This window comes from Hemiscyllium ocellatum, chromosome 17 (genome assembly GCF_020745735.1).
Source record: "Hemiscyllium ocellatum isolate sHemOce1 chromosome 17, sHemOce1.pat.X.cur, whole genome shotgun sequence".
NCBI classification, from domain to species: Eukaryota; Metazoa; Chordata; class Chondrichthyes; order Orectolobiformes; family Hemiscylliidae; genus Hemiscyllium; species Hemiscyllium ocellatum.
The window spans coordinates 56,411,892-56,438,575 of NC_083417.1; the positions used below are offsets into that span (position 1 = coordinate 56,411,892).

At 43.0% G+C, this 26,684-nt stretch overlaps 1 protein-coding gene across 1 annotated transcript in view; it reads right to left on the reverse strand.

Annotated features, from left to right (window-relative positions):
* cpne2 (copine II) overlaps window positions 1–26,684 on the reverse strand; it is a 261,372-nt gene that overhangs the window by 128,731 nt on the left and 105,957 nt on the right. The window contains exons 9-10 of the mRNA XM_060837772.1: window positions 26,275–26,361; window positions 25,946–26,005 (exon numbers count right to left, since the gene is read on the reverse strand). Of these exons, the coding sequence (XP_060693755.1) occupies window positions 25,946–26,005; window positions 26,275–26,361 (147 nt within the window). The remainder of the gene's footprint in view (window positions 1–25,945; window positions 26,006–26,274; window positions 26,362–26,684) is intronic.

Here is a 26,684-nt window from a genome sequence, read left to right on the forward strand (position 1 = left end):
TAGTCCATCAGTTTCCAAAATTTTATGCTTTTTAGAAAGTCAGCAGATTGTTAAGACAGTTCAAAAGTGTGCATAACACCAAGATAAACGTCATCTTGGATACAAATACACATGTGATGTATTAGATCGCAGTTTTCTTTACAAAATCATTGTTTGCGTCTGATCGTCCTTTCAGAAAAAGAGCCTAATCGCAGAGTCATAGAGACCTACAGCACGGAAACATACCCTTCTGTCTGACTCATCCACGTCGACCAGATATCCTCAACTGATCTCTTCCCATTTGCCAGCATTTTGCCTCTATCTCCCTAAACTCTTCTTATTCATATACCCATCCAGATGCCTTTTAAATGCTGTAATTGTACCAGCCTCCACCCCTTCCTCTGGCAACTCATTCCATCCTCTGTGTTAAAAAGTTGCCCCTTAGGTCCCTTTCAAATCTTTCCCCTCTCATTTTAAACCTCTGCCTTCTAGTTCTGGACTCCCCTACCACAGGGAAAAGACCTTGCCTATTTAGCCTATCCGTGCCCATCATGATTTTATAAACCTCTATAAGGTCACCCCTGAGCCTACGACACTCCAGGGAAAACAGCCCCAGTCTATTCAGCCTCTCCCTATAGCTCAAACCCTCCAACCCTGCAATATCCTTGTGTATCTTTTCTGAACCTTTTCAAGTTCAACTGCACCTTTCTAATTGCAAGGAGGCCAGAATTGAACCAGTACTCCAAAAGTGGCCTATCCAATGTCCTGTACAGCCACAACATGACCTCACAACTTTTAGTAGAAAGTGAGGTCTGCAGATGCTGGAGATCAGAATTGAGAGTGTAGTGCAGGAAAAGTATAGCATGTCAGGCAGCATCCGAGGAGCAGGAGAATCGACATTTTGGACATAAGCCCTGATGAAGGGCTCCTGCCTGAAACGTCGATTCTTCTGCTCCTCAGATGCTGCCTGACCTGCTGTGCTTTTCCAGCACCACATTCCCAACCCCTATACTCAATGCACTGCTCAATAAAGGCAAGCATATCAAACACCTTCTTCACTATCCTGTCCATCTGTGACTACGTTTAAGGAACTATGAACCTGCACAATGAACCATTTGAGTTAAAAATAAAATTAACTTGTTAGCGGTAATAGAGAAAAAAACTAAAGCATCAATGCAAAATGCAGACCATAAAGTCACCTTGGTGGGCACTGTAACTGAAGGAGCAATAGTCCTAGAGAAGAGAAAGACTTGCTCATTGTAAAAGGTGCCTGCTTGGAATGCTTAGCCTTAAATAGAACACAACTCTGACTTTTTCTTCATGAGGTACAGAAGGATCTGTTTAGCCCAGCTGGCTCTCAGTGTGGTGTTGGCCCAGGTATAAATATCTGCATTTGGCTACCACTCAACCTTCTATTGTATAACAGGAAGCTTCAAGAAAATCAATAGCGATATCAATGCTCATAAGGTAATGGAACGACAATAGTTCCCTTGTGCAGTGTACATTACTCAGAGCACCTATGGCAGCACAGGAACCACACATACATCACATTCATTGGACACTTTTACACTGAATCCATTTCTACAGACTGGGCAATGTAATACTCCACTTTTGAGGAATGTACTTCAGGAAAATATTTCAGGAGAATTTCCTGGAAGCTCTATTTCCAGAAAGTCAAGGGCACAGCAAAGGTTCTTGGATGGCAGTTTAGCATTTAGCTGGCTTAAAACCTTCTACCACAATACCATTAGTGTCAGATTATTGGGCCAACATTACTCCTACCTCTAAGTGAATTGCCTTCACCTTGGAACTGGATCAGTGGTGCTGGAAGAGCACAGCAGTTCAGGCAGCATCCAAAGTGCAGCGAAATTGACGTTTCGGGCAAAAGATGCTGCCTGAACTGCTGTGCTCTTCTAGCACCGCTGATCCAGAACCTGGTTTCCAGCATTTGCAGTCATTGTTTTTACCCTTTTTTCCTTCACCTTGGAACTGCCTGAATCAGAAAGAAGGAGGGTAGATGGGGTATGGGAACGGTGGGTGTTGAAAGAATTCCCACGAAGACCTGAATTACACTCCTCTGGAGCAGCTCTATTGAGCACCATTTTCAACGTTCCATCCTGGGCAGTAAGATACCACAGCAGATCATTTCTCCTTTACAAAAGCTGTCTATTCCACCTGCTTCAATGAACACCTAAGCATTTTGCCTGCTTCTGAGTGAAGGATGACTTTCCCTAGTGACTTAATTTAGTGTTTATTTATGTACATTTGTGGGATTTGGGGGTCACTGGCTGGCCAGCATTGATAGTCCATCCCTATTTGCCCCTGGTGGTGTGGTGCCTTCTTGAATCGCTGTAGTTGTTGTGACTTTCTAGCGATTGACACAACTGAGTGGCTTGCTCGGCTGGTCAGAGGGCAGTTTAGAGTCAACCACATTGCTGTAGTCACTTGTAGGCCAGATCAAGTAAGATTTCCTTCCCTAATGGATATCAGTGAACCAGATGGGTTCACTGACAATGACAATTGACAATGGTTTCATGGTCCTCAGTTGATTCTTAATTCCAGGTTTTCTTAATCTGAATTTAAATTCCACCATCTGCCATGGCAGGATTCGATCCCAGGTTCCCCTGAACATTATTCTGGGTTTCTGGATTAATAGTCAAGCGATAATACCACTAGGCCATCATCTCGCAGGGTTATCGCAGGGTTCATCTCTGAAGTAACAGGAAGGGGTCAAAGTGCGAGAGGAAATGGAGGGAAACAAGGGACAAAATATTCAGTCGTCAAATTATTCAAACCATGCAGAAGGTCATTAAGACCAACAAGTCAGTGCTAGATCTCAGCTTAACAATCCACGTGTCACATCCAGGTATTCTATTCAGTTAACTTTATTTCCCACAAGATCCCCCATTCAATTTCCTTTCGGAACTGGAGTTCACTTCCATCAGCAGGTACTGAGCTCCAGGCCTTCCCCACTCACTGCACAAAAATGTTCTTTCCTCTCACTCGTCCTGTCCAAAACCTTAAACCATGTCCACTGGTCCTCATACCATCAGCTAATGAAAGCAACCTTTCTTTGTTTATCATATCTAAGTCTGTCATAATGTTGTTAGCCTCCATCAAACATCCTCTCAAAAGAAGCACAACACCCCCACTTCCTTCTCTCGTGTTGAATTCCCCTCCAGCTGAAGCCAATCTCTTCAGCACCCTCGCATGATCTTTCCCAAACACATGGCAGCCAGAGCAGGGTACATTACTTTAGCTGTGCCCTAAGCAGAGCTTTATAAAGATTTTGCAAACAGAGAAACTAACAAGCTATGGAAATGGAGTCATAGGAATGTTATGGCACAGAAGGGGGCCATTTGGCCTAACACGTCTGCTTGTCAGACAAGCTACATTACCTAGGGCAGTCTCCTGCTTTAACCCATACACTTGCACAACATGTCGGTCTAAATAATTAGAGCCAGTAGAATGGGAGCCTGGTCTACAGGGCTCTGGATGGGACATCCTCTCTCACCATCCTCAGTATGGGCAGCCCTGGGTTCCATTCTGGAGTTCCTTCACAAGTCAATATATGCGTACGTTGGAACATAATGCAGGAATAATATAAACTAGTCATTCATAAGGACATAAGGAAATGCCTAATGTCAGTTCTTCAAAATTACACCCCTACATGAAATCGCTTTCACAAACACAGGTTTTCGTAAATCAGACTTCAAAAAACTGGGGACTTCCTGTATGCAGTCATGTTTCATAAAAGCCTGTTGCTGTTCACATACAATAGTGTAGACTTCACATTATTACAGTAACTTGTAAGTTTGATATAAGTCACTTACAGAGACTATTTTATATATTTTATATATATGTATCAATACGGACCAGCATCAAATCTTATTTTTTCTAAGCCCCAGCATTGAAACTAGAGAACAAAAAAAATGATTATACTTCGCAAAATCACCTGACTGGGTATGGTTTGATGTTATATTTCACTGTAAATAACTCTACCAAATTCTGTTTACTGTAAATTTCTGTTTAACCCTGGTATTCGAGTCTGAAATCTTTTCTGCAAGAAACCACCACAACAAGCAAAACACTTTAAAAATAAACAAGTACTGTATTCATGTAAAAGCCTCCAGCATGCCATCAAACAGGGAATTCAAGGTTGGTATTGCCCAAATGGGAGACAAAGCTACGACTTGGATCACATGATTGGACTGCAGGGAAACTGAAAAAAATCTTTTTGCACAGAACTGAATAAATATTAAACAAAAACTTTGATCACCCGCAGGAAATTTGTTTCAGAGTGACAGGGGAGTGTTCGATTGATACACTCGCAGTGCTTCCAATGTACAAAGCTCAGCATTTAACTGCACACTAAGTACAAAAACAGCTGTTTCACAATGTAGCCATCACCATAGAAACCGTCTTATCTTCCTGTATCGCTCCCACTTATGAATACAAGTTTCTGATGATAGACAGGCAGCACAGTGCAAAATTCATACCATCAGTCATGGCATGTGATTGTTCAAAAGCTTGTTTATTATTTGACCAAGTAAGACAATAGGCCCAGCAAATTTGATTCCCTATAGTAGCCAGTTCGCAACTTACAGGTTTTTCTCACTGCACCTGTCAGTCTTCGCTTCTCCCCTTTCTCACAATTGTTTTTTAAAATTTATTATTTTCCATTATTATTTCATTTTGTTTCTTGTTGCGTATGTGCACCTATTTCCCCTCATTCTCTGTTCCCTTGCCCCTCACTCCTTTAAATGTGTGCTGCATGAACACAAGTAAATGTTCCTTCACCATTTGGAGTGGTTTACACGCCTTTACTTTTCATGCACTCCTGGGACATGGATATTACTGGCCGGCCAGCATTTATTAGGCGAATGTGAGGACTGCCGACGCTGGAAATTAAAGTTGAGAATATGATGCTGGGGAAAAGCACATCCAATCAGGCAGCATCTGAGGAGCATGAAAATTGATGTTTTAGGCAATAGCTCTTCATCAGACCTCATTCCTGACGAAGGGCTTTTGCCCGAAATGTCGGTTTTCACACTCCTCAGATGCTGCCTGACCAGCTGTGCTTTTCCAGCACCACACTCTCGGCACTCCCTGGCTGCCCTTGAACTGAGTGGCTTGCCCGGCCATTTCAGAGGACAGTTGAGAGTCAAACATATTGCTGTGTACCTGGAGTCACGTGTAGGCCAGGCCAGGTGAGGATGGCAGATTCCTCCCCTAAAGTGAACCAGGTGGGGTTTTTCCAACAATCGACAACATTTTCATGGTCATCATTAGATTCCAGACCATTTTTTTCTGGGTGAGGGCAGGAATTTTGCAGATTGTTGAGTTGTTTACCCCTCAGCATGTTATTTTTTAGCAACACACAGTTTAAACAAAAACACTTGAGTGTAATATTTGACTGCACAGTTACAGAATGTTGCATGGGCTCAAGTGAAAATGACCTCTCATCTCTCTCTGGATTTCTTGAATGTTCACTAATCTGTTTTTCCACAGGTATGAATAGCCTGAGCTTTGTAAAACGCAACTCAAACAGCACTCAAGTTCAGAATCTGCATTCCATGCTTTTTATTCAATTGTCTTTTCGATAAAACTGTTGTAAACCGCAAGCCCAGGTCATTTATGAGTCATAGGGATATACGGCACGAAACAGACCCTTTAGTCCAATGTGTCCATGCCGACCAGATATCGTAACCTATCTAGTCCCATTTGCAACCACCCAGCCCATATCTCTCCAAACTCCTCCTATTCATATACCCATCTAGATGCCTTTTAAATGTTGCAATTGTACCAGCCTCCACCACTTCCTCTGGCAGTTCATTCCCACACACTCACCATCTTTTGTGTGAAAAAGTTGTCCCTTTGGCGCCTTTTAAATCTTTGTCTTCTCACTCTAAACCAATACCCTCTAATTCTGGACACCCCTACCCGAGGGAAAAGACATTGTCTATTTACCTTCTCCATGCCCCTCATGATTTTGTGAAGTATATGCAGTCAATTCATTACCTCGTTCCTGGCTTGCAATGTGTTGGTGACAAAAAGGTTAAAGGTTAAAGTCTTGACTGCCACTGCCTATGTTGCAAGTTGGTTTCAGATGGCACTCCAAAGTTCCGCATCTGCCAAGTGTGAGTGTACAACCACAGCAAGAGAGTGAGCTCAGTCATTAGCAAGATGGTGGACTCAGATCTCCAGACATATATGGTCGGATAATGGTCTAGGAGCCGGTGTGCTTCCTTCTTTTCCTTTCATACAGAATGCAATTCCTACAGAATGCCTGTCCCAAATAAGCTTGACCTTTCACTGCTTCCCAGGATGGATTCTGAACCTTGTACATATAGACAATAGACAATAGACAATAGGTGCAGGAGTAGGCCATTCAGCCCTTCGAGCCTGCACCGCCGTTCAATATGATCATGGCTGATCATTCCTAATTAGTATCCTGTTCCTGCCTTATCCCCATAACCCTTGATTCCACTATCTTTGAGAGCTCTATCCGACTCTTTCTTAAATGAATCCAGAGACTGGGCCTCCACTGCCCTCTGGGGCAGAGCATTCCACACAGCCACCACTCTCTGGGTGAAGAAGTTTCTCCTCATCTCTGTCCTAAATGGTCTACCCCGTATTTTTAAGCTGTGTCCTCTGGTTCGGCACTCACCCATCAGCGGAAACATGTTTCCTGCTGCCAGAGTGTCCAATGCTTTCATAATCTTATATGTCTCAATCAGATCCCCTCTCAGTCTTCTAAACTCAAGGGTATACAAGCCCAGTCGTTTCAGTCTTTCAGTGTGAGGTAATCCCTCCATTCCAGGAATTGACCTCGTGAACCTACGCTGCACTCCCTCAACAGCCAGAATGTCTTTCCTCAAATTTGGAGACCAGAACTGCACACAGTACTCCAGGTGTGGTCTCACCAGGGCCCTGTACAGCTGCAGAAGAACCTCTTTGCTTCTATATTCAATTCCTCTTGTTATAAAGGCCAGCATGCTATTAGCCTTCTTCACTACCTGCTGTACCTGCATGCTTGCCTTTATTGACTGGTGTACAAGAACACCCAGATCTCTCTGTACTGCCCCTTTACCTAAATTGATTCCATTGAGGTAGTAATCTGCCTTCCTGTTCTTGCCACCAAAGTGGATAACCATACATTTATCCACATTAAACTGCATCTGCCATGCATCTGCCCACTCTCCTAACTTGTCCAGGTCACCCTGTAATCTCCTAACATCCTCATCATATTTCACTCTGCCATCCAGCTTTGTATCATCAGCAAATTTGCTATCGTTATTGCTGATACCATCTTCTGTATCTTTAACATATATTGTAAAAAGCTGCGGTCCCAGCACGGATCCCTGCGGTACCCCACTGGTCACTGCCTGCCATTCCGAAATGGAGCCGTTTATCACTACCCTTTGTTTCCTATCAGCCAACCAATTTTCAATCCAATCTAGTACTTTGCCCCCAATACCATGCGCCCAAATTTTACTCACTAACCTCCTATGTGGGACTTTATCAAAAGCTTTCTGAAAGTCCAGGTACACTACATCTACTGGATCTCCCTCGTCCATCTTCAGAGTTATATCCTCACAAAATTCAAGAAGATTAGTCAGGCATGATTTCCCCTTCATAAATCATGCTGACTCTGACCTATCCTGTTACTACTATCCAGATGTGCCGTAATTTCATCCTTTATAATAGACTCCAGCATCTTTCCCACCATTGAGGTCAGACTAACTGGTCTATAATTTCCTGCTTTCTCTTTCCCACCTTTCTTAAAAAGTGGTATAACATTGGCCACCCTCCAATCCTCAGGAACCGACCCCGAATCTATCGAATTCTGGAAAATAATCACCAAAGCATCCACGATTTCTTGAGCCACCTCCTTCAGTACCCTGGGATGTAGACCATCAGGCCCCGGAGACCTATCAACCTTCAGATCTAACAGTTTCTCCAAATCCTGGCAAATATAGATTCCCTTAAGTTCAGGTCCTTCAGCCACTGTTACCTCAGGGAGATTGCTTGTGTCTTCCCCAGTGAACACAGACCTGAAGTACCCATTTAATTCTTCTGCCATCTCTTTGTTCCCTGTAATATATTCCCCTGTTTCGGTCTTCAAGGGCTCAATTTTAGTCCTAACCATTTTTTTGCCTTGCACATACTTAAAAAGCTTTTACTATCCTCCTTTATATTATTGGCCAGTTTACCTTCGTACCTCATTTTTCCTCTGCATTTTTCCTTCTTAGTAATCCTCTATTGCTCTTTAAACACTTCCCAGTCCTCAGTTTTCCCACTTATCTTTGCTATGTTATACTTTTTCTCTTTGAACTTTATATGTTTCTTAACTTCCCTCGTCAGCCACGGCCACCCATGCCTCCTCCTGGGATCTTTCTTCCTTTTAGGAATGAACTGATCGTGCAACTTCTACATTATACACAGAAAAATCCGCCATTGTTCCTCCACGGTCATCCCTGCTAAGGTATTGCACCATTGAACTTTGGCCAGCTCCTCCCTCATAGCTCCATAGTTCCCTTTATTCAACAGAAGTACTGTCACTTCCGACTGTACCCTCTCCCTCTCAAATTGCAGATTGAAACTTAATGTATTATGGTCACTACTTCCCAATGGCTCCTTCACTTTGAGGTCTCTGACCAATTCTGATTCGTTACACAATACCAGATCCAGAATTGCCTTCTCCCTGGTCGGCTCCAGCACCAGCTATTCTAAGAATCCATCTCGGAGGCACTCCACAAAGTCTCTTTCTTGAGGTCCAATACCATACTGATTCTCCCAATCTACCTGCATGTTGAAATCCCCCATAACAACTATAGTAACATCTTTGCGACAGGCCAATTTCAGCTCCTGATTCAACTTACATCCGACATCCAGACTACTGTTTGGGGGCCTGTAGATGACTCCCAAGAAGGTCTTTTTACCCTTAGTATTTCTCAGCTCTATCCACACTGACTCTACATCCCCTGACTCTAGGTCCCCCCGCGCAAGGGACTGAATATCCTCCCTTACCAACAAGGTCGCCCCACCCCCTCTGCCCATTGCCTCCTAAGCTTCAATAGGATTGCCCTTGGAAAAAGTCATTATTATGTGGCTTTCCTGTGGAATTGCATTAAGTACTTCCGCGGAAAGTTTCAGGGAACATCTCTGGGACACACGCACCAAACAACCCCACCGCCCTGTGACCGACCACTTCAACTCCCTCTCCCACTCCACCAAGGACAAGAAAGTCCTGGCCCTCCTCCACCACCTAAGCCTAGCCACCTGACCACTGGAGCAAGGAAGCCTCATTTTCTGCCTTGGGACCCTGCAACCATACGGCATGAACGTCAACTTCACCAATTTCCTCATCTCCCATACCCCACCTCATCCCAGACCCAAATTGGCTCCACGTTCTTGAACTGTCCTACCAGTCCATCTTCCTTCCCATCTATCCACTCCACCCTCCCCTCCAATCTATCATCACCACACTCCATCTCATCTATCTATTGACTTCCCAGTTACCTTCTCCCTACCCACACTCCCACTCTCCTATTTATCTCTCAGCCCCCTCAAATTCCTGATGAAGGGCTTATGCCCGAAACAATGATTCTCCTGCTCCTTAGATGCTGACTGACCTGCTGCGCTGTGTTGATTAAATAAAACCCATCTTCTCCCAGGAAGAGCACATCGGTGGTAGTCAATAATAAACTGTACAGAGCACCAAGAAAGCACTGTCAGCATTAAAACAGCCAAAAATCACACAACCTGTTCTTTTTAAACATTCTATCTCGCATCTTTGCCTGTTCTAGTGAAATTGGATACAGATACAATGAACATTTGCCAAGTCCTCATTTGAATATAATAGTTCCAGGAATGGGGAACGTCAGTTCTGCAGGTAACTTAGAGAAATTGGAACTGCTTACCCAGAAGGGAAGGCCGCGAGGAGAGTTGATAAGTCATGAAGGGTGTGCTCACAGTAGATAGGGAACAAATAGTTCCCATTGGTTCAGGATCGAGAACAATTGAGCACAGATTGAAGGTAATTGATAAAAGAGGCAATGGTGACTTGAGGACAACTCTTTCCCCCCACTGAGCGATTGGGATCTGGAAAACTGCTTGAGACCCCAGTGGATGCAGGCTCAATTTAGGACAAAATTGGACTATCTTCCAAAAAAGGCAGAATGAAAAGGGCTACGGAGAAATGTGGGGTGCTGCACTAAACATGCTGTTCCTTTGGAGTGCTAGTGTAGAGCTGGCTGGCCAAATGGCCTCTTTTTTTATTGGAATCATTCTGTAATTCTCTTTACACTCTGGTGCCTTAAAGAAGCCACGGCACTTAATGGGGATGCGTTCTGACTCTCGTCTTCAAAATCTGACTCACTGACACAGTAAAGGGCTACAGTCTGCTTGAGTTCAGCTGAACCTTTGACCTTCTGCAGAACAAAACAGAACATTTTTACCAATGTACTGTCTGTCCTCTCTTGTGGACTTAAAACACCTTTGAAGGAGAGCAGAGAAGATATTCATGCAGCCAGCAAGTCATACAGCACGGAAACAAACAACCACTCCATGCCAAACATAATCTCAAATTAAATTAATCTCACCTGCCCACTCCCACCATGTCTTTCCTATTCATGTATTTATCCAAATGTCTTTTAAACACTGTTATTGTGCCCACATCCAGCACTTCCTCAGGAAGTTCATTCCACATGCAACTCACACTCTGTGTAAAACATTTGCCCCTCATGTCTTTTTTAAATCTCTCTCCTTTCTCCTTAAAAATATAACTCCTATTCTTGAAATCCCACATTCTAAAGTAAAGACAGCTCTCATTAACCCCAGCTATACCCCTCATGATTTTATAAACTTCCACAAGATCACCTATCAACCTCCTATGCTCCAGTGAATAAGATCCCAGCCTATCCAGCCTTTCTTTATAATTCAAACTTTACATACCCAGCAACACTATGGTAAATCTCTTTTGAACTCTCTCCAGCTTGACAATATCCTTTGGGCGGCACGGTGGCACAGTGGTTAGCACTGCTGCCTCACAGCGCCAGAGACCCAGGTTCAATTCCCGACTTAGGCGACTGATTGCGTAGAGTCTGCACATTCTGCATGGGTTTCCTCTGGATGCTCCGGTTTCCTCCCACAGTCTAAAGATGTGCAGGTTAGGTGAATTGGCCATGCTAAATTGCCCGTAGTGTTAGGTGCAGGGGTAAATGTAGGGGAATGGGTCTGGGTGGGTGTGCTTTGGCGGGACGGTGTGGACTTGTTGGGTCGAAGGGCCTGTTTCCACACTGTAAGTAATCTAATCTAAACCTGTAAGTGTACAAGAATATCCTTAGTCAAGGTCACAAAAAGCAGATCACAATTCTGTCTGTGGGAGCTTGATCTGCACAAATTGGCCTCTGTGCTTCCTAAGTTATAATTCTTCCTACTGTTGTATCACATTCCAACACTGTATGAAAGTCTGAGGTCATAATGACATCATACACATGCAGTTCCTTTATTTTTATCCCTTCATAGCTCTAGCAGAAGACACAATGGAACATGCAAAGCAAATTACTCAATGTTCGATTACACAACACAGCAAATGGAAATGATCAACATTTCAGTAAGACTTCAGGCATGCAGTATTATTTGTGCATTACAAAGACATTGCCTTCAGCAGATTAAAGAAAGACAAATGAAATGAAAGTTTTGGTACACCACACTTTATGTGTCTTGAGTGAATGAATGCTGTTTACATGGATCACAGCACTAATTTGAATCAAATTGATCTGAATGAAATTGTTTTATTTTCCATTTCTTCTTTGTTAAATGCAAGAGCTGCATAGAGGAAAGAACAGGCATGCCTCAGGCAAAAGAATAACAATATTATTAAATTGTTGAAGAAGTCTCAATCTTGCGAACTGCGATGCACAATGGAGAACAGTCCGACAGTTATATGATGAGAGTGGAAAAGGCTCAAGATTATTAGTCGTGAGTAATGGAGTTATAGGTAGATGGAGAATACACAATTGGTTTTTGGTAAAATTGCTGTTCAAAGTTAGAGGATTGTGCCCATCTCGTCTCTACTAGCCCTCCAAATCAGCAGGTGAACATTGTTCCATTCTCCTGCTAACCCTGCACATTGTTTCAATTCAGATAATTGTACAACATCCTCTTAAATGCCATGACTGTAGGCTGCCTTCACTACATTCCAGGCAATGCAGTCCAGACGCTAACCACTAGCTGTGTGAAAAGGCTTTATTTATTACTCGCAATTTTTCATTTGCAGAAACTGTCAAATCTGTGCCCTCTCACCTTTGATGTTTTTCGAAGTAGGAACCATTTCTACTTTAATTAAAACACTCATGATATTGAGGAATCATCTGTCAAGTCTCTTTTTAGCCTTCTCCTCGCTGAAGGAAACAATTCCAACTTCCCAATCGCTCTTCTTAACTGAAGCATTCTTGTAATAGAAACTCAACTGGTTTCACCATATAAACACAGTGGCTACACAGAGGCTCGAAATACTGAGGTGAGTAAGTTACCTCCTGACTTCCCATAGCCTGTCCATTGCCTGCAAGGCACAAGTCAGGAGTATGATTTAATATTCCCCATTTGCCTTGATGGGTTCAGCTCCAAAAACTTGCAAAAGCTTGACACCATCGAGAACAAAGCAGCTCGCTTGATTGGAACCACATCCACAAGCATCCATGCCCTCCACCACTGATGCTCAGTAGCAGCAATATGTACTACAGAAATTCACCAAAGATCCTCAGACAGCACCTTCCAAATCCATAACCACTTCCATCTAGAAGGAAAAGGCCAGCAGATACATGGAAACACCACCAACTGCAAGTTCCCTTGCAAACTGCATGCTGACTTGGAAAGATATCGCCGTTCCTTTAATGTCACTGGGTTAAAATCCTGGAATTCCCTCCTTAGTGGCATTGTGTGTCTCCTTACAGCACATGGAGTGCAGTAGTTCAAGAAGCGAATTCACCACCTTCTCAAGGAAATTATGGACAGGCAAGAAGAACTGCTTCTGCACTCTTCTCAATGTGTATACATCCTCCCTGAAGTGGGATGTTCAGTAATGTAAACAACGCCTCAGCTAACGTCTAAGCAATTTCTGAGACATGTTTGGCATAACCTTCTTGCTCATGAACTCTATGCTCCTAATAATAAAGCTGAGGATACTGTACGCTTAACTGTAATCTCCACTTGTCCTGACACTTTTAATGACTTGTGCACACATGTACAACAAGACAACAATAAACTTCACTGATCCAGGTATTTCATGTGAACAGTCTTTGGAGGACAATTTCAACATCTGTCGCCCCCTTGGTACACCAACTAAATGGACATCAAGCCTCCAAAACTTTGCATCGTGACCTGTCATTCTCACTAAGGAAGTGCATTGAATGACAGTCTTCGATCCTGTTGGTTTTTGCCTTACCTTGTTCTAGAGCCCCTCATATGAAACTTGAGGACAACTGGACAGAGTTTGCTCTTCACCATGCCTGTGTTACAGGCTTAACGAGATCTCCTTAAAGGGACACCAAGATGCTTTCATCTTATACTTTTGCCAGTTGAGTTGAAATATTACATCTCTGTTGGGACCAAAAAACAAATTCTCCAACCTGATTGCCACCCACCCTACTCTAGATTCAGGCTCCTTCCTCCCCATCCACCCCACCAGACAAAATCACTTTCCTCACCACCTTGAACAGTGGGCTGCAATGGAAATCTAGCTTGTCCTTATCAACTCAAGGCTCAATCCAAACTTCACTGACACCATCAGAACATACACAAGAACAAGTGTTGCCATTGGTCAAATCACCTCATGTCCATTTAGCACAAACCACGTTCCTTCTCTATTATTTCATGGCACAGGGTGGGCTTTTAATCCAAATTTTAATAAAAATGATGCTCAGTTTACAGTGTGGAAGCAGGCCATTTGGCCCATCAAATCCACACCAAACTTGCAAAGAGCAGCCCACCCAGACCCACTCTATCCCTGTAACCCTGCATTTCCCATGGCTAACCCACCTAACCTACACATCCCTGCACACAATGGGCAATTTAGCATTGCCAATCCATCCTAACGTGCACATCTTTGGACTGTGGGAGGAAACCCGAGCAGCCGGATGAAACCCACGCAGCCACAAGGAAAATGTACAAACCCCACACAGACAGTCGTCCAGAGGATGGAATGGAACCCAGGTCCTTGGCACTGTGAGGCAGCACTGTTAACCACTGAGCCACCATGCCACCCAACTCCTTCCTGAAAACATTCAATGTTTTGGCTTACTGTGGCAGAGAATTCCAAATGCTCACCGCTCTCTTGATGATGAAATTTCTCCTCATCTCAGTCTTAAAAGGTTACCTTGTATCCTTAGATTGTGATTCCTGGTTCTGGTCATTGCAAATATCCTTCCTGTGTTTACACTGTCTAGCCCTATTAGAACTTTATAAGCTTCTATGAGATCCCTTCTCACTTTTTTGAACTCGCTAAATATAGGCCTAACTAATCCAGCCCCTCTTCATCAATCAATTGTGTCCAATGAATGGTAGGACCCTAGCAAGTACTGAAGGTCAGAAGGACCTTGGTGTGTTTATCCATAAATCACTAAAGATAGCAGAGCAGGTTGATGGGAGGATTAATAACTCATATGGGATACTTGCATTTATTAATTGAGCAAAGAGGTTATTGTGGGACTGTATGAAACACTGGCTGGGCTGCATCTGAAATACTGTGTGCAGTTTTGGTCATGACATTACAGGAAGGATGTGATCACAGTAGGAAGTGTGCATAGGAGATTTACCAGGACGCTGCCTGGGCTGTAGGGTCTCAGCTATGACGAAAGACTGGAGAAGCCGGAATTATTGTCTTTGAAGCAGCAAAGGTTGAGAGGGGAACCTGACGGAGGTGCATAGGATTATGAGGGTCAGAGATAGGGTGGACCACGAGGCACACTTTCATTAGTGGAGGAGTCAACAACCAGGGGGTATTAATTTAAGGTAAGAGGCAGAAGGTTAAGAGGTGAGTTGAGGAGAAGTTTATTTTTCACCCAGAGGAGGTTGGGAGTCTGGAACTCACCACCTGAAATGGTGGTTGAATCAGAATCTCTTCTAACATCTGAATATTTAAATATTCACTTGCCATAGTCTTCAGAACCAAACTGGAAACTGATATCATCATCTATATGCTCGGGTCCCATAACTGAAACCATCCTCCCTCTCCAATATCGCAGTTTTAGACTGAATATTAACCGTGACTTGTAGTGGTATGTCTCACAATCAATATTTTGTCATTTAAGGAAACATTTGGACAAGTACATGGATGGGATAGGAATGGAGGGATATGGACCAATCGCAGGCAAGTTGGGACTAGTTTAATTGTGAGAAATGGGTGGCACGGACATGTTGGGCCGAAGGGCCTGTTTCATGCTGTAGACCTCTACGACTCTACTGCTTTCAGACTGGCTGTCCTTCAGAAACCTCCTGTGATACTGCAGTCTGTCTGGGTCAATGGAAGCTTTCGACAGGATACTTCCTCTGACAGTGAAGTGGAAAACATTTCATTGCTGGGCTTTGCAGCAACCGAGGCCGTATTATGCATTAATAGCTCAAGCCTACCAACAAACCTTCACACTTCAAGCATTAAATGGGGAAGCCAGTTTTACAATGGACTAATTTTCTTGCCATTATGAACCAAGTATCTTCATCCAATATCATCCCAACAGCAAAACAATTAGAACCTGACTCAGAAAGATGGTTTATTGCAATTTGAGTTGAGTAGCTAATTTTCGAATAAGTCAACATTACCTATGTTAATTTAACTCTACTTGCAATCCTTTCACCATTAGAATGATACTTTTCACATCTGGTTAGAAGTGACTCACTTATCAGCATGGATTGATAAACAGCATCACAGCTAGGGAGCAGGTAACAGTGGTCTTGCTCAGCCTCAGTTGTGCCGAGGTGACTGGAGGTGACAAGAATGGAACAGTTCTGGCTTGGTTCGGTGTTATAGCTGTCAATTTGGGCACACCGTTTTCCTAAAGTCACTTGCAGTCTTAGCTATTTAAACATGTGACAAGACATAAACATATTTAAAAGGAAGCGCAAGTGGGAAGGTAATGGCAAGATATGTTACTAGGATTGGATGAAAATGGGCAAAATGAAGATGGTGAGGTTTCATGACGTCTTTCTGTGTTTAATATTCAATGTAATACTGAAAAGTTTGTTGTTTTAATCATCCTGCTAACAAGTCTGAGGTGTGCAGCAAATGTAATTTTCAGATATATACAGGTTTCACATTCATTCCAGTTATGAGTGTAGCAGTCTGCTTTTTTTTCTGAATGAGGCCTCCTGTTATGAATTTCTATTGAGCTTTGGCAGCCGATCAGGCAGCTATAAAAAGCAGGCAACTGGAAAGGATCCTCGCAGCCTACTGGAATTGAACAAGCTAATATCTGCAGAAAGAGGCAGTTAGCTTTCTCTGAGCTCCCACCGCTGCACAGAAGAGAATACGTACAGAAATTCATTGCCACTGAATCACGGAACTGATACAGTGCAGAAGGAAGCCAGTCAGTCCATCATGTCTCTGCACCAGCCCTCTGAGATTTGTGACAATTTCAGGTTTTATCTTTCAAGGAGAGAAATGATCGATGGAATATATGTGTGTATATATGGAAATGGAATGTATTTGTGTGCCATACTGTCTGTATTAAATGAGTTAAAAACTCTGTTTGGGTAGTTTCATGAGGCTCAGAACACAACATCTGTCCACAGCTATTTGCGGTAACTGGTTTAATTTTGTTTAAAACTAAATTGAGATCTAATGTGACATTGGACCATTGATTGAGGGCTGGGGGTAGGTGTGTGGAAGCAATGGACTTATTTTTATCAGGCTGGTATTTGTGATTGTTGAGATGGACATGGTAAAGGCAATGTTTCCCAAACCTTTTCCAACTGTGACAACATTGGAAACGATTACAAGCCCCTCACTGAAACTTTCCGGTGTTCTACGTTGGCCATTGCTGCCTCATGAACTCTAAATTACATCTTGTAATTCCATTTGGGCTCCGAACCTGCACACTGGGACACCCGGATTGAGGAGTTGGGAGAATGTTTAAAGATAAGACAGTCCAAAAACCTAGAGTTAAGAAGCGCTACAAAACCCTAAATGAATCAATTGATTTCAGTTGGAGGAGCTTAACTTTGTACAGTTACTACTTACTTACACCCTCATCTTTTCTATAAATTGTTGTTTTCTTGTTAAAGCTGATTTCAGCCCTGAAGTGTGCAAGACGAAACACTTCAAATCCATGTCTCTTTCTGGCAATGTTTGGTTTTCAGCAATTAATGTGAGGATGGTAGTTCTCCCCTCATTCTTTCTTATTATACAGGTTATGCAAAGTTTGTCAAGTAGACATATTCTACAATTACACATAAACTCATCTAAAGTGTGAGGGAGAGAGAGTGGAGGCAATAGGGAGTGTGATTATGTGTGCATTGGTTAGCAACACTGAGAAAAGCTTAAAATGTGCCCTATCAATACATGGCTTTTTTTTTGTTTTCAGTTTCTACTTCAATTCAGTTTTAGAAAAGGGAAACGTCCATTTTTTTTCTCTGTGTGTTTCGTTCCCAAGGTGGGGATGAGGTGTTTAACTCTGAAGCATATGCTCAACATTTGTATCATCGAAATCATGGAGTCATACAGCACGGAAACAGACCCTTCGGACCAACCAGTCCATGTCGACCATAATCCCAAACTAAACTACTCCCATCTATCTGCGCTTGCCCCATATTCACATTTCATATTGATGTACTTATCCAAATATCTTTCAAACATTGTAACTGTACCACTTCCTTTGGAAGTTCATTCCACATTCTCAGTGTAAAAATGTTGGCCCTCGTGTCTCTTTCATATCTTTCTCCTCTCACCTTAAAAATTGCCCCACAACCCAAGTCTTGAAATGCCCACTTATCAGAAACGTCTGACACACTGCTCAACACATGAAACATCAGATATTTCCCAATCTCCAGGAAATGAGGTCAGAAACTTGAGAACAGCCAGAGTTGGCTTTTAGTCTTGGCTTGCAGAAAAGGTACATTCTGTCATTTGGCTCAATTCCCAATTCCAATCAGATTGCAGATGAATTAGCAAGCTCCACAGACTTTATCACTATGCCCAGTAAATGGTAGAACAGACTGTTAGCTAATGTACCAAATTATCACCTTGAAGGGGTCGATCCAAATTTGTCACTTACTGACAGCATTATTAAAAATCTGCACTTCACTGATTCTCAGCCTGCAACCATTGGATTGCTTTTCATTTGACTGTATGTCACAGAGAGGGCTCTTCTTCCCTGCCCCTCTCTAACACAAGATGGAAAGGTGTGTCGATTGGTGTGGAGGCCACCATCTAAAAGACACAGATTTAAGGTAACAGAGTATGTGTTCCCAAAGCTAAAGATGGACACTGTGGCTAGCGCATGTACAGATGGTGCTTAGGTCATCAGTCAGCTGAAACAGGACCTCTATTGTTAGCTTGCTTTGACATCAGCATGCACAGATAGATCAGCTCTGTGGGAGACATATGCTTTGGAGTGTAACTATTCCAAAGATCCACACAGGTTCTGTGCTCTACAAATCTAAGTCTTAGCTGAAACTTGAGTTGAGTTCTACAATACTACAAAAACCTTGTGCCTCTATATTCCTGACTTCTCATGCATTCCTAACCCCCTTTGACCTCATGTTTGGCGCATTTGCCTTAACCGTACCTCAAGTTGTTGCTGTAAAATATTTCCCAAGAGTGTGAAGAGACACCAGGACTGGATTCAATCTACATACTCCTTCCTATTTGAGAAACAGATCCTGCAGGCTGTGATAAATTCTTCTTTGTAGAAGCATTCTTGGTGCTGAAAGTCAGTAATTTTGTGAGAATGCAAACATTATAACATATAGGGGTGCAGATAGCCCCGGAGTGGCTGGGGACATTCAGGACATTTCAGGGGTCAGAGATTTCCTACAGTGTGGACAGAAGTCATTCGACCCCTTGCTGAAAGGGAGTTCCGGGCTTACAAATAGTGGCAAATGCCACAGTCCGAGCTTCCAAATTGTGCTATTATCCCAGCAGACTGCTGACTTTATGTTACATTCCCAGACATGGTCACAAAATTATGTTATGATCCAGTTAGGGACCAGCAACTTTTTACTTTTTGAAACAGATTAAAGACAAGATCCATGGGACCTACTGAGGTAGTAAAATCACAAGATTCCATGATTTTGAACAAATAACTGAAATTACTTCACAGTGTTAGAACTGTAACACAATCTACGTTGGACTTATTGCTAATACGGAATTACCAGATAAATGTGGGTAATATACTGTGATCAAAAACTCTGCAAAGAACATCAAATGTGATTAGGACAGATGCCATGGACTTTTCAGTTATCTCCTCCCCACCCACCCCCCAAACTTAAAGACATTTATGACACAGTGCATCAGTAAATGTCAGTAAACCTCACAATGTGTTATCATTCTTCATTTTTGCCAATCCAACCATCAAACTTTCTCTCAAGAGCTGTTCTGTACTGGACCTCTTCAATTCCCCCCCCTGTCCTGGGTACATGCTGTCCTTGGTTCTGAGAATAATTATTACAGACTTTGCCACCATTGAGCTTTACCAAGCTGGATGTGTCCCTGTGTGCTCCCTGAGCTCTAATCTCATTTATTCAGTGGAATGAGCAAATACAGCTTGTGGATTTTCAACCCCATTCTCTCAGCTGCTCTGAAATATTAATGCTCGCAGGCTTCTGCTGAGCCCCTCACAACTTCCACACCCCCCAAAACACACATCCAATGATCTTCCCACTCTCTCAGCTCACCAGGACTGCTTCTGAGTTCTGAACTCTTAGCTACGTAGTAATTCCTAGGACCTACTCCTGAAGTCATTCTAATGGCATGGGGCATCCAAATGCTCTCAACCTTTCCCTCCAGGACAGGTAGAGATCAGCACTCTGACCATGGAGTCAATAGACAATAGACAATAGGTGCAGGAGTAGGCCATTCTGCCCTTCAAGCCAGCACCACCATACATTATGATCATGGCTGATCATCCTCAATCAGTATCCTGTTCCTGCCTTATCCCCATAACCCTTGATTCCACTATCCTTAAGAGCTCTATCCAACTCTTTCTTGAAAGTATCCAGAGACTTGCCCTTATGGGGCAGAGCATTCCATACACTCACCACTCTCTGGGTGAAGAAGTTTTTCCTCAACTCTGTTCTAAGTGGCCTACCCGTTATTTTTAAAGCTGTGTCCTCTGGTTCGGGACTCACCCACCAGCAGAAACATGCTTCCTGCTGCCAGAGTGTCCAATCCTTTAATCAGATCTCCTCTCAGCCTTCTAAACCCAAGTGTATACAAGCCCAGTCACTTCAATCTTTCAGCATAAAATAGTCCTGCCATTCCGGGAATTGACCTCGTGAACCTATGCTGCACTCCCTCAATAGCCAGAATGTCTTGCCTCAAATTTGGAGACCAAAACTGCGCACAATATTCCAGGTGCGGTCTCACCAGGGCCCTGTACAGCTGCAGAAGAACCTCTTTGCTTCTTTACTCAATTCCTCTTGTTATGAAGGCCAGCATGCTATTAGCTTTCTTCACTGCCTGCTGTACCTGCATGCTTACCTTCATTGACTGGTGTACAAGAACACTCAGATCTGTCTACTGCCCCTTTACCTAAGTTGACTCCATTTATGTAGTAATCTGCCTTCCTGTCCTTGCCACCAAAGTGGATAACCACACATATATCCACATCAAACTGCATCTGCCATGCATCCGTCCACTCACCTAACCTGTCCAGGTCACCCTGTAATCTCCTAACATCCTCCTCACATTTCACCCTGCCACCCAGCTTTGTGTCATCAGCAAATTTGCTAATATTACTTTTAATACCCTCATCTATATCATTAATGTACATTGTAAAAAGCTGCGGTCCCAGCACTGATCCCTGCGGGACACCATTGGTCACTGCCTGCCAGTCCGAAAGGGAGCTGTTTATCACTACTCTTTGTTTCCTGTCAGCCAACCAATTTTCAGTCCATGACAGCATTTTGCCCCTAAAACCATGTGCCCTAATTTTGCTCACTCACCTCCTATGTGGGACTTTATCAAAGGCTTTCTGAAAGTCCAGGTGTATTATATCCACTGGATCTCCCTGTCCATCTTCAGTGTTACATCCTCAAAAAATTCCAGAAGATTAGTCAAGCATGATTTCCCCTTCATAAATCCATGCTGACTCTGACCTATCCTGTTACTAGATATGTCATAATTTCGTCCTTTATAATTGACTCCAGCATTTTTCCCACCACTGAGGTCAGACTAACTGGTCTATAATTCTCCGTTTTCTCTCTCCCTCCTTTCTTAAAAAGTGGGACAACATTAGCCACCCTCCAATCCACAGGAACTGATCCTGAATCTATAGAACATTGGAAAATGATCACCAATGCATCCACGATTTCTAGAGCCACCTCCTTCAGTACCTGGGATGTAGACCATCAGGTCCCGGGGACTTATCAGCCTTCAGCCTTCAGTCTCTCCAACACCATTTCTTGCCTAATATAAATTCCCGTCAGATCAGGTCCTTCAACCACTATTACATCTGGGAGATTGCTCGTGTCTTCCCGTGAACACAGATCAAAGTACCAATTCAACTCTTCTGCCATTTCTTTGTTCCCCGTAATAAATCCACCTGTTTCTGTCTTCAAGGGCCCAATTTTAGTCTTAACCATTTTTTTTTCTTTTCACATACCTAAAAAAGCCTTTACTATCCTCTTTTATATTTTTGGCCAGTTTACCTTCGTACCTTATTTTTCCTCTGCGTATTTCCTTCTTAGTAATCCTCTGTTGTTCTTTAAAAGCTTCCCAGTCCTCCGATTTCCCACTCATCTTTGCCATGTTATACTTTTTCCCTTATGTCTTTATATGTGCTTCCCTCATCAGCCATGGCCACCCCTGCCTCCCCATAGGATCTTTCTACCTTTTTGGAATGAACTGATCCTGCATCTTCTACATTATACCCAGAAATACCTCCCATTGTTGTTCCACTGCCATCCCTGCTAGGGTATTACACCATTGAACTTTGGCCAGCTCCTCCCTCATAGCTCCATAGTTCCCCTTATTCAACTGAAATATTGTCACTTCCAATTCTACCCTCTTCCTTTCAAACTGCAGATTAAAGCTTATTGTATTGTGGTCACTACCTCCTAATGGCTCCTTTACTTCGAGGTCCCTGATCAAATCTGGTTCGTTGCACAACACCAGATCCAGAATTGCCTTCTCCCTGGTAGGCTCCAGCATAAACTGTTCTAAGAATCCATTTTGCAGCATTCCTCATACTCCCTTTCTGGGGTCCAGTACCATCCTGATTTTCTCAGTCTACCTGCATGTTGAAATCCCCCATAACAACTGTAGTAATATTTTTGCGACAGGCCAATTTCAGCTCCTTATTCAACTTACACACTACATCCAAGCTACTGTTTGGGGGCCTGTAGATAACTCCCATTAGGGTCTTTCTATCCTTAGAATTTCTCAGCTCTATCCACACTGATTCTACATCCCCTGATCCTAGGTCCCCCCGCGCAAGGGACTGAATATCATTCTTTACCAAGAGGGCCACCCCAACCCCTCTGCCAGTCAGTCTGTCCTTACGATAGCACATACAGCCTTGAATATTCATTTCCCAGGCCCTGTCCACTTGAAGCCATGTCTCAGTTATCCCCACAACATCATAACTGCCAATTTCCAAATGAGCCTCAAGCTCATCCACCTTATTTCTAATGCTTCGTGCATTCATATGTAATATTTTTAATTTGTTACTCCCCTCACCCTTCCTATCAGTCCCTATTTCACTTGACCTTACGGCATGATCCTTTTTTGAGTTTTCTGCTCCATTGATTCTGTTGTCGTTCTTGACTTCTCTTGCTCTAACTTTTCCTTTAACTTCCTTCTTAAAATCCCAGTTTGTCCCTTCCTCCCCGCTATTTAATTTAAACACAGCTATGTTGCAGTGGCAAACCTACCTGCCAGAGTCTACCCCATCTCTGTCTCTTCCTCCAACTATCTGTGAACCCTGAACTCCCCTTCAGTCTCCTCTGATTTGTCATCCCATCACAAAGCTCAGTACCTGCAATTGAGTGTAATTTCCTATTTGGACCTGGGTGTCCTTGTGCACCAGTCACTGAAGGTAGGTAAGTAGTATGTTGGCCTTCATTGCGAGAGGTTTTGAGTACCGGAGCAGGGATATGTTGCTGCAGTTATACAGGGCCTTGGTGAGGCCACACCTCGAATATAGTGTGCAGTTTTGGTCTCTTTTTCTGGGGAAGGATACTCTTGCTCTTGAGGACATGAAGCGAAGGTTTACCAGACTGCTTCCGGAGATAGCAGGTCTGACATATGAGGAGGGATTGACTGGATTAGGATTGTTTTAGCAGGAGTTCAGACAAGTGAGTGGGGAATCTCATTGAGACTTATCAAATTCTAACAGGACTATACAGTGTAGGTGCAGGGAGGAATTCCTGATGGTGGGTGTGTCCAGAACCAGGGGTCACAGCCTGACGATTCAGAGTAAACCATTTAGGAAGGAGATGAGGAGACATTTCTTCAGCCAAAGAGTGATGAGCCTGTGGACTTCATTACCACAGGAAGTAATTGATGCCAAAACATTGAATGTATTCAAGAGGTAGCTAGATATAGCACTTGGGGCGAATGGGATCAAAGGTTATGGGGAGAAAGCAGGATTAGGCTATTGAGTTGGATGATCAGCCATGATCATGATGAATGGCAGGCTCAAAGGGCTGAATAGTCTCCTCCTGCTCCTATCTTCTATGTTTCTATTGTGTATCATGCAACCAAGTAGTGATTGGTAGCAGGGACAAGATGCAACATTATAGTTGTTTCATTACTACTGAGCAATTTCTTAAACTGCAACTTTGACCTGGGGGGGGAAGCAGTGACCATGGATTAAGTGAGAGAAGGTCACCTGCCAACTGGTGGACATGACCTCTACTGAACTTGTGATATCATAGAGACATAGCCATAAAGCTATATAGCACAGAAACAGACCCTTTGGTCCAACTCGTTCATGCCGACCAATTAATCTAGTCCTAAATTAATCTAGTCTCATTTGCCAGCACTTGGCCCATATTCCTCTAAACCCTTCCGATTCATTTACCCAACCAGATGCCTTTTAAATATTGTAATTGTACCAGCCTCCACCACATTCTCTGATAGCTCATTCCATACATGTATCACCCTCTGAGTGAAAAAGTTGTCCCTTAGGTCTTTTTTATATCTTTCTGCTCTCACCCTAAACCTATGCCCTCTAGTTCTGGACTCCCCCATCCTAGGGAAAAGATCTTGTCTATTTTCCCTATTGATGCCCCTCACGATTTTACAAACCTCTACAAGGTCACCCCTCAGCCTTCAAAGCTCCAGGGAGAACAGCCCCAGCCTATTCAACCTCTCCCTACGGCTCAAACCCTTCAACCCTGGCAACATCCTTGTAAATCTTTTCTGAACCCTTTCAAGTTTTACAACATCCTTCCAATAGGAGGTTGATCAGAACTGCACAATCTTTCAACTGTGGCCTAACCAATGTCCTGTACGGTTGCAACATGATCTCCCAACTCCTATACTCAATGTTCTGACCAATAAAGGAAGGCATACCAAAGTGTGGTCACAAGTTTGAAGGAAAGGCAGGTCATCATTGGAAACAGGCTAATCAGTGACCTCAATGAGCTGTCGCAACACCTTTGCATTTTGCAGGCAGCATCGAGTGAAGTTAGCAATTCTAACAGTCGCTGTTGTTAGAATGATGATTTTATCATTGGTCAGTAATTAAATACGTAGTAATGCTCCCCTAGTGCCAGGACTAAACTTCCAGACTGATACTCGAGCCACAAATAAATATTATTAAGTCACATTCAGAAGTGTCCAAAAACCTTGCCTTTGTGGCTAATAATGCTCTCCTCTACATACTTAGAGGTAGTGAGGACTGTAGATGTTGGAAGGTCAGAGTTGATAAAATGTAGAACTGGAAAAAGCACAGCGGCATCAGGGGAGCAGGAAAGTCAATGTTTCGGGCAGGAACCTTCCATCAGGAGGAGTCCTGCCCAGAATGTCGACTCTCCTACTCCTCTGAAGATGTTTGACCTGCTGTGCTTTTTCCAGCTCTACATTTTATGGACTCTCTTCTACATATCGCGGGTAGAATTTCAGTGTTCTCAGGGCTTTCAAACCTCGAAAGCTACAGGCACCAGCAACCTCAAGATTCCTGAAATGGGGTTTCCCTCAATAAAAGCCACAGCGTCTTAGAATTGCCTTGCAGTCTCCAGGAATTAAGAATTAATCTCCAAAGCCCCAAAGCGAGCAACTCAGGAGAAATACCGTCATGAAAAAAAGATATATTGCTTTGATTTTCTTTGAGCACTTTCATTTTGGGAAAATTGGCTGTTTGACTGAACAAGTAATACATGTCTGCTCATTTTATACTTGCCATGGAAGAGTGCTGGTTTTCAGAATTTTTTTTTTACTTGAGCTGTTCAGAGAAGTGAAGACACATCTCTAGAGCAGATTGGACTTTGAATCTCCGGGCTCAAAGGTAAAGATACTACCACAGTGCCATAAGAGTCCATTGATGCTGTTGTGCAAGGTGACATGACCAGTGATAGAATGGAATGGGACGGAGTGTCTAGAATATGACCAACGTGAGTCTCAGTCAGTCAATTTTGAAGATATAATTACAATATTTGTTCAACAGCCACTGCTTTCCAGACAATTACAGATGGTCACCAGCATTTGACTGAGGTCAATAAGTACACATTTGCCTGTCACTATCTATGCATTGACTAAATGTAAAAGAATGTAAAGGAAGTTGATGAATTCTTTACTTACAGTGAACATCAGCTGGCAACCACCAAGAATATAATCCAGGAAGGAGTAATCCCTGGTTACCTGAGGCAAATAAAATCACAACTGTTAGCATTTGTTTGGCCCTGTTTACATATTTTAAAATAATTTCCCAGCTGTACACATAATGAGTTAATTTGCACATTATAATAATCACAGGTCACACCATTCAAGACAATCTTCACATATCATTTACATAATTAGTGTGCTAAAAGCTGTTCAAATCTTATTAAAATAGGTGGTTAGTTGCTAACCCTCTCACACAATTAGATTTCAAATAAAAGAGCTGCATTTTAATGGCACAAAACCTTTACCTTGCAGGATTTGACAATAATTATTCCAGAGTTCTTGTAGTTTTTTTTCTTCTTTTGTTTCTTGGAATTAATGCATTCAAATTCAACCTGTGGGAAAGAGGGGAGAATCCATTCAGAAAGGTATACCTCTTAAAAGCACAGTTTGGAGTCAATTCGTTTGCAAACTGGAACTAATGGATTTGTTCAAACAGGAACAGGCCACATGAGGTACTAGGTGTCACTTTCAGTGCTCATCTCACTGGAATTCAGATGGCTCCTACTCTTCACCACCACCACCCCATTACACAACGTGCATCATCTCCTGGCAGCTTATACAAAGTGACAAAGAGATGGTAGTCATGGAAATATCTAGGGTACACAATATCTCATCCAGTTAAGAAGAGCAAATGGGAGAGGAATTAAAATCAGGA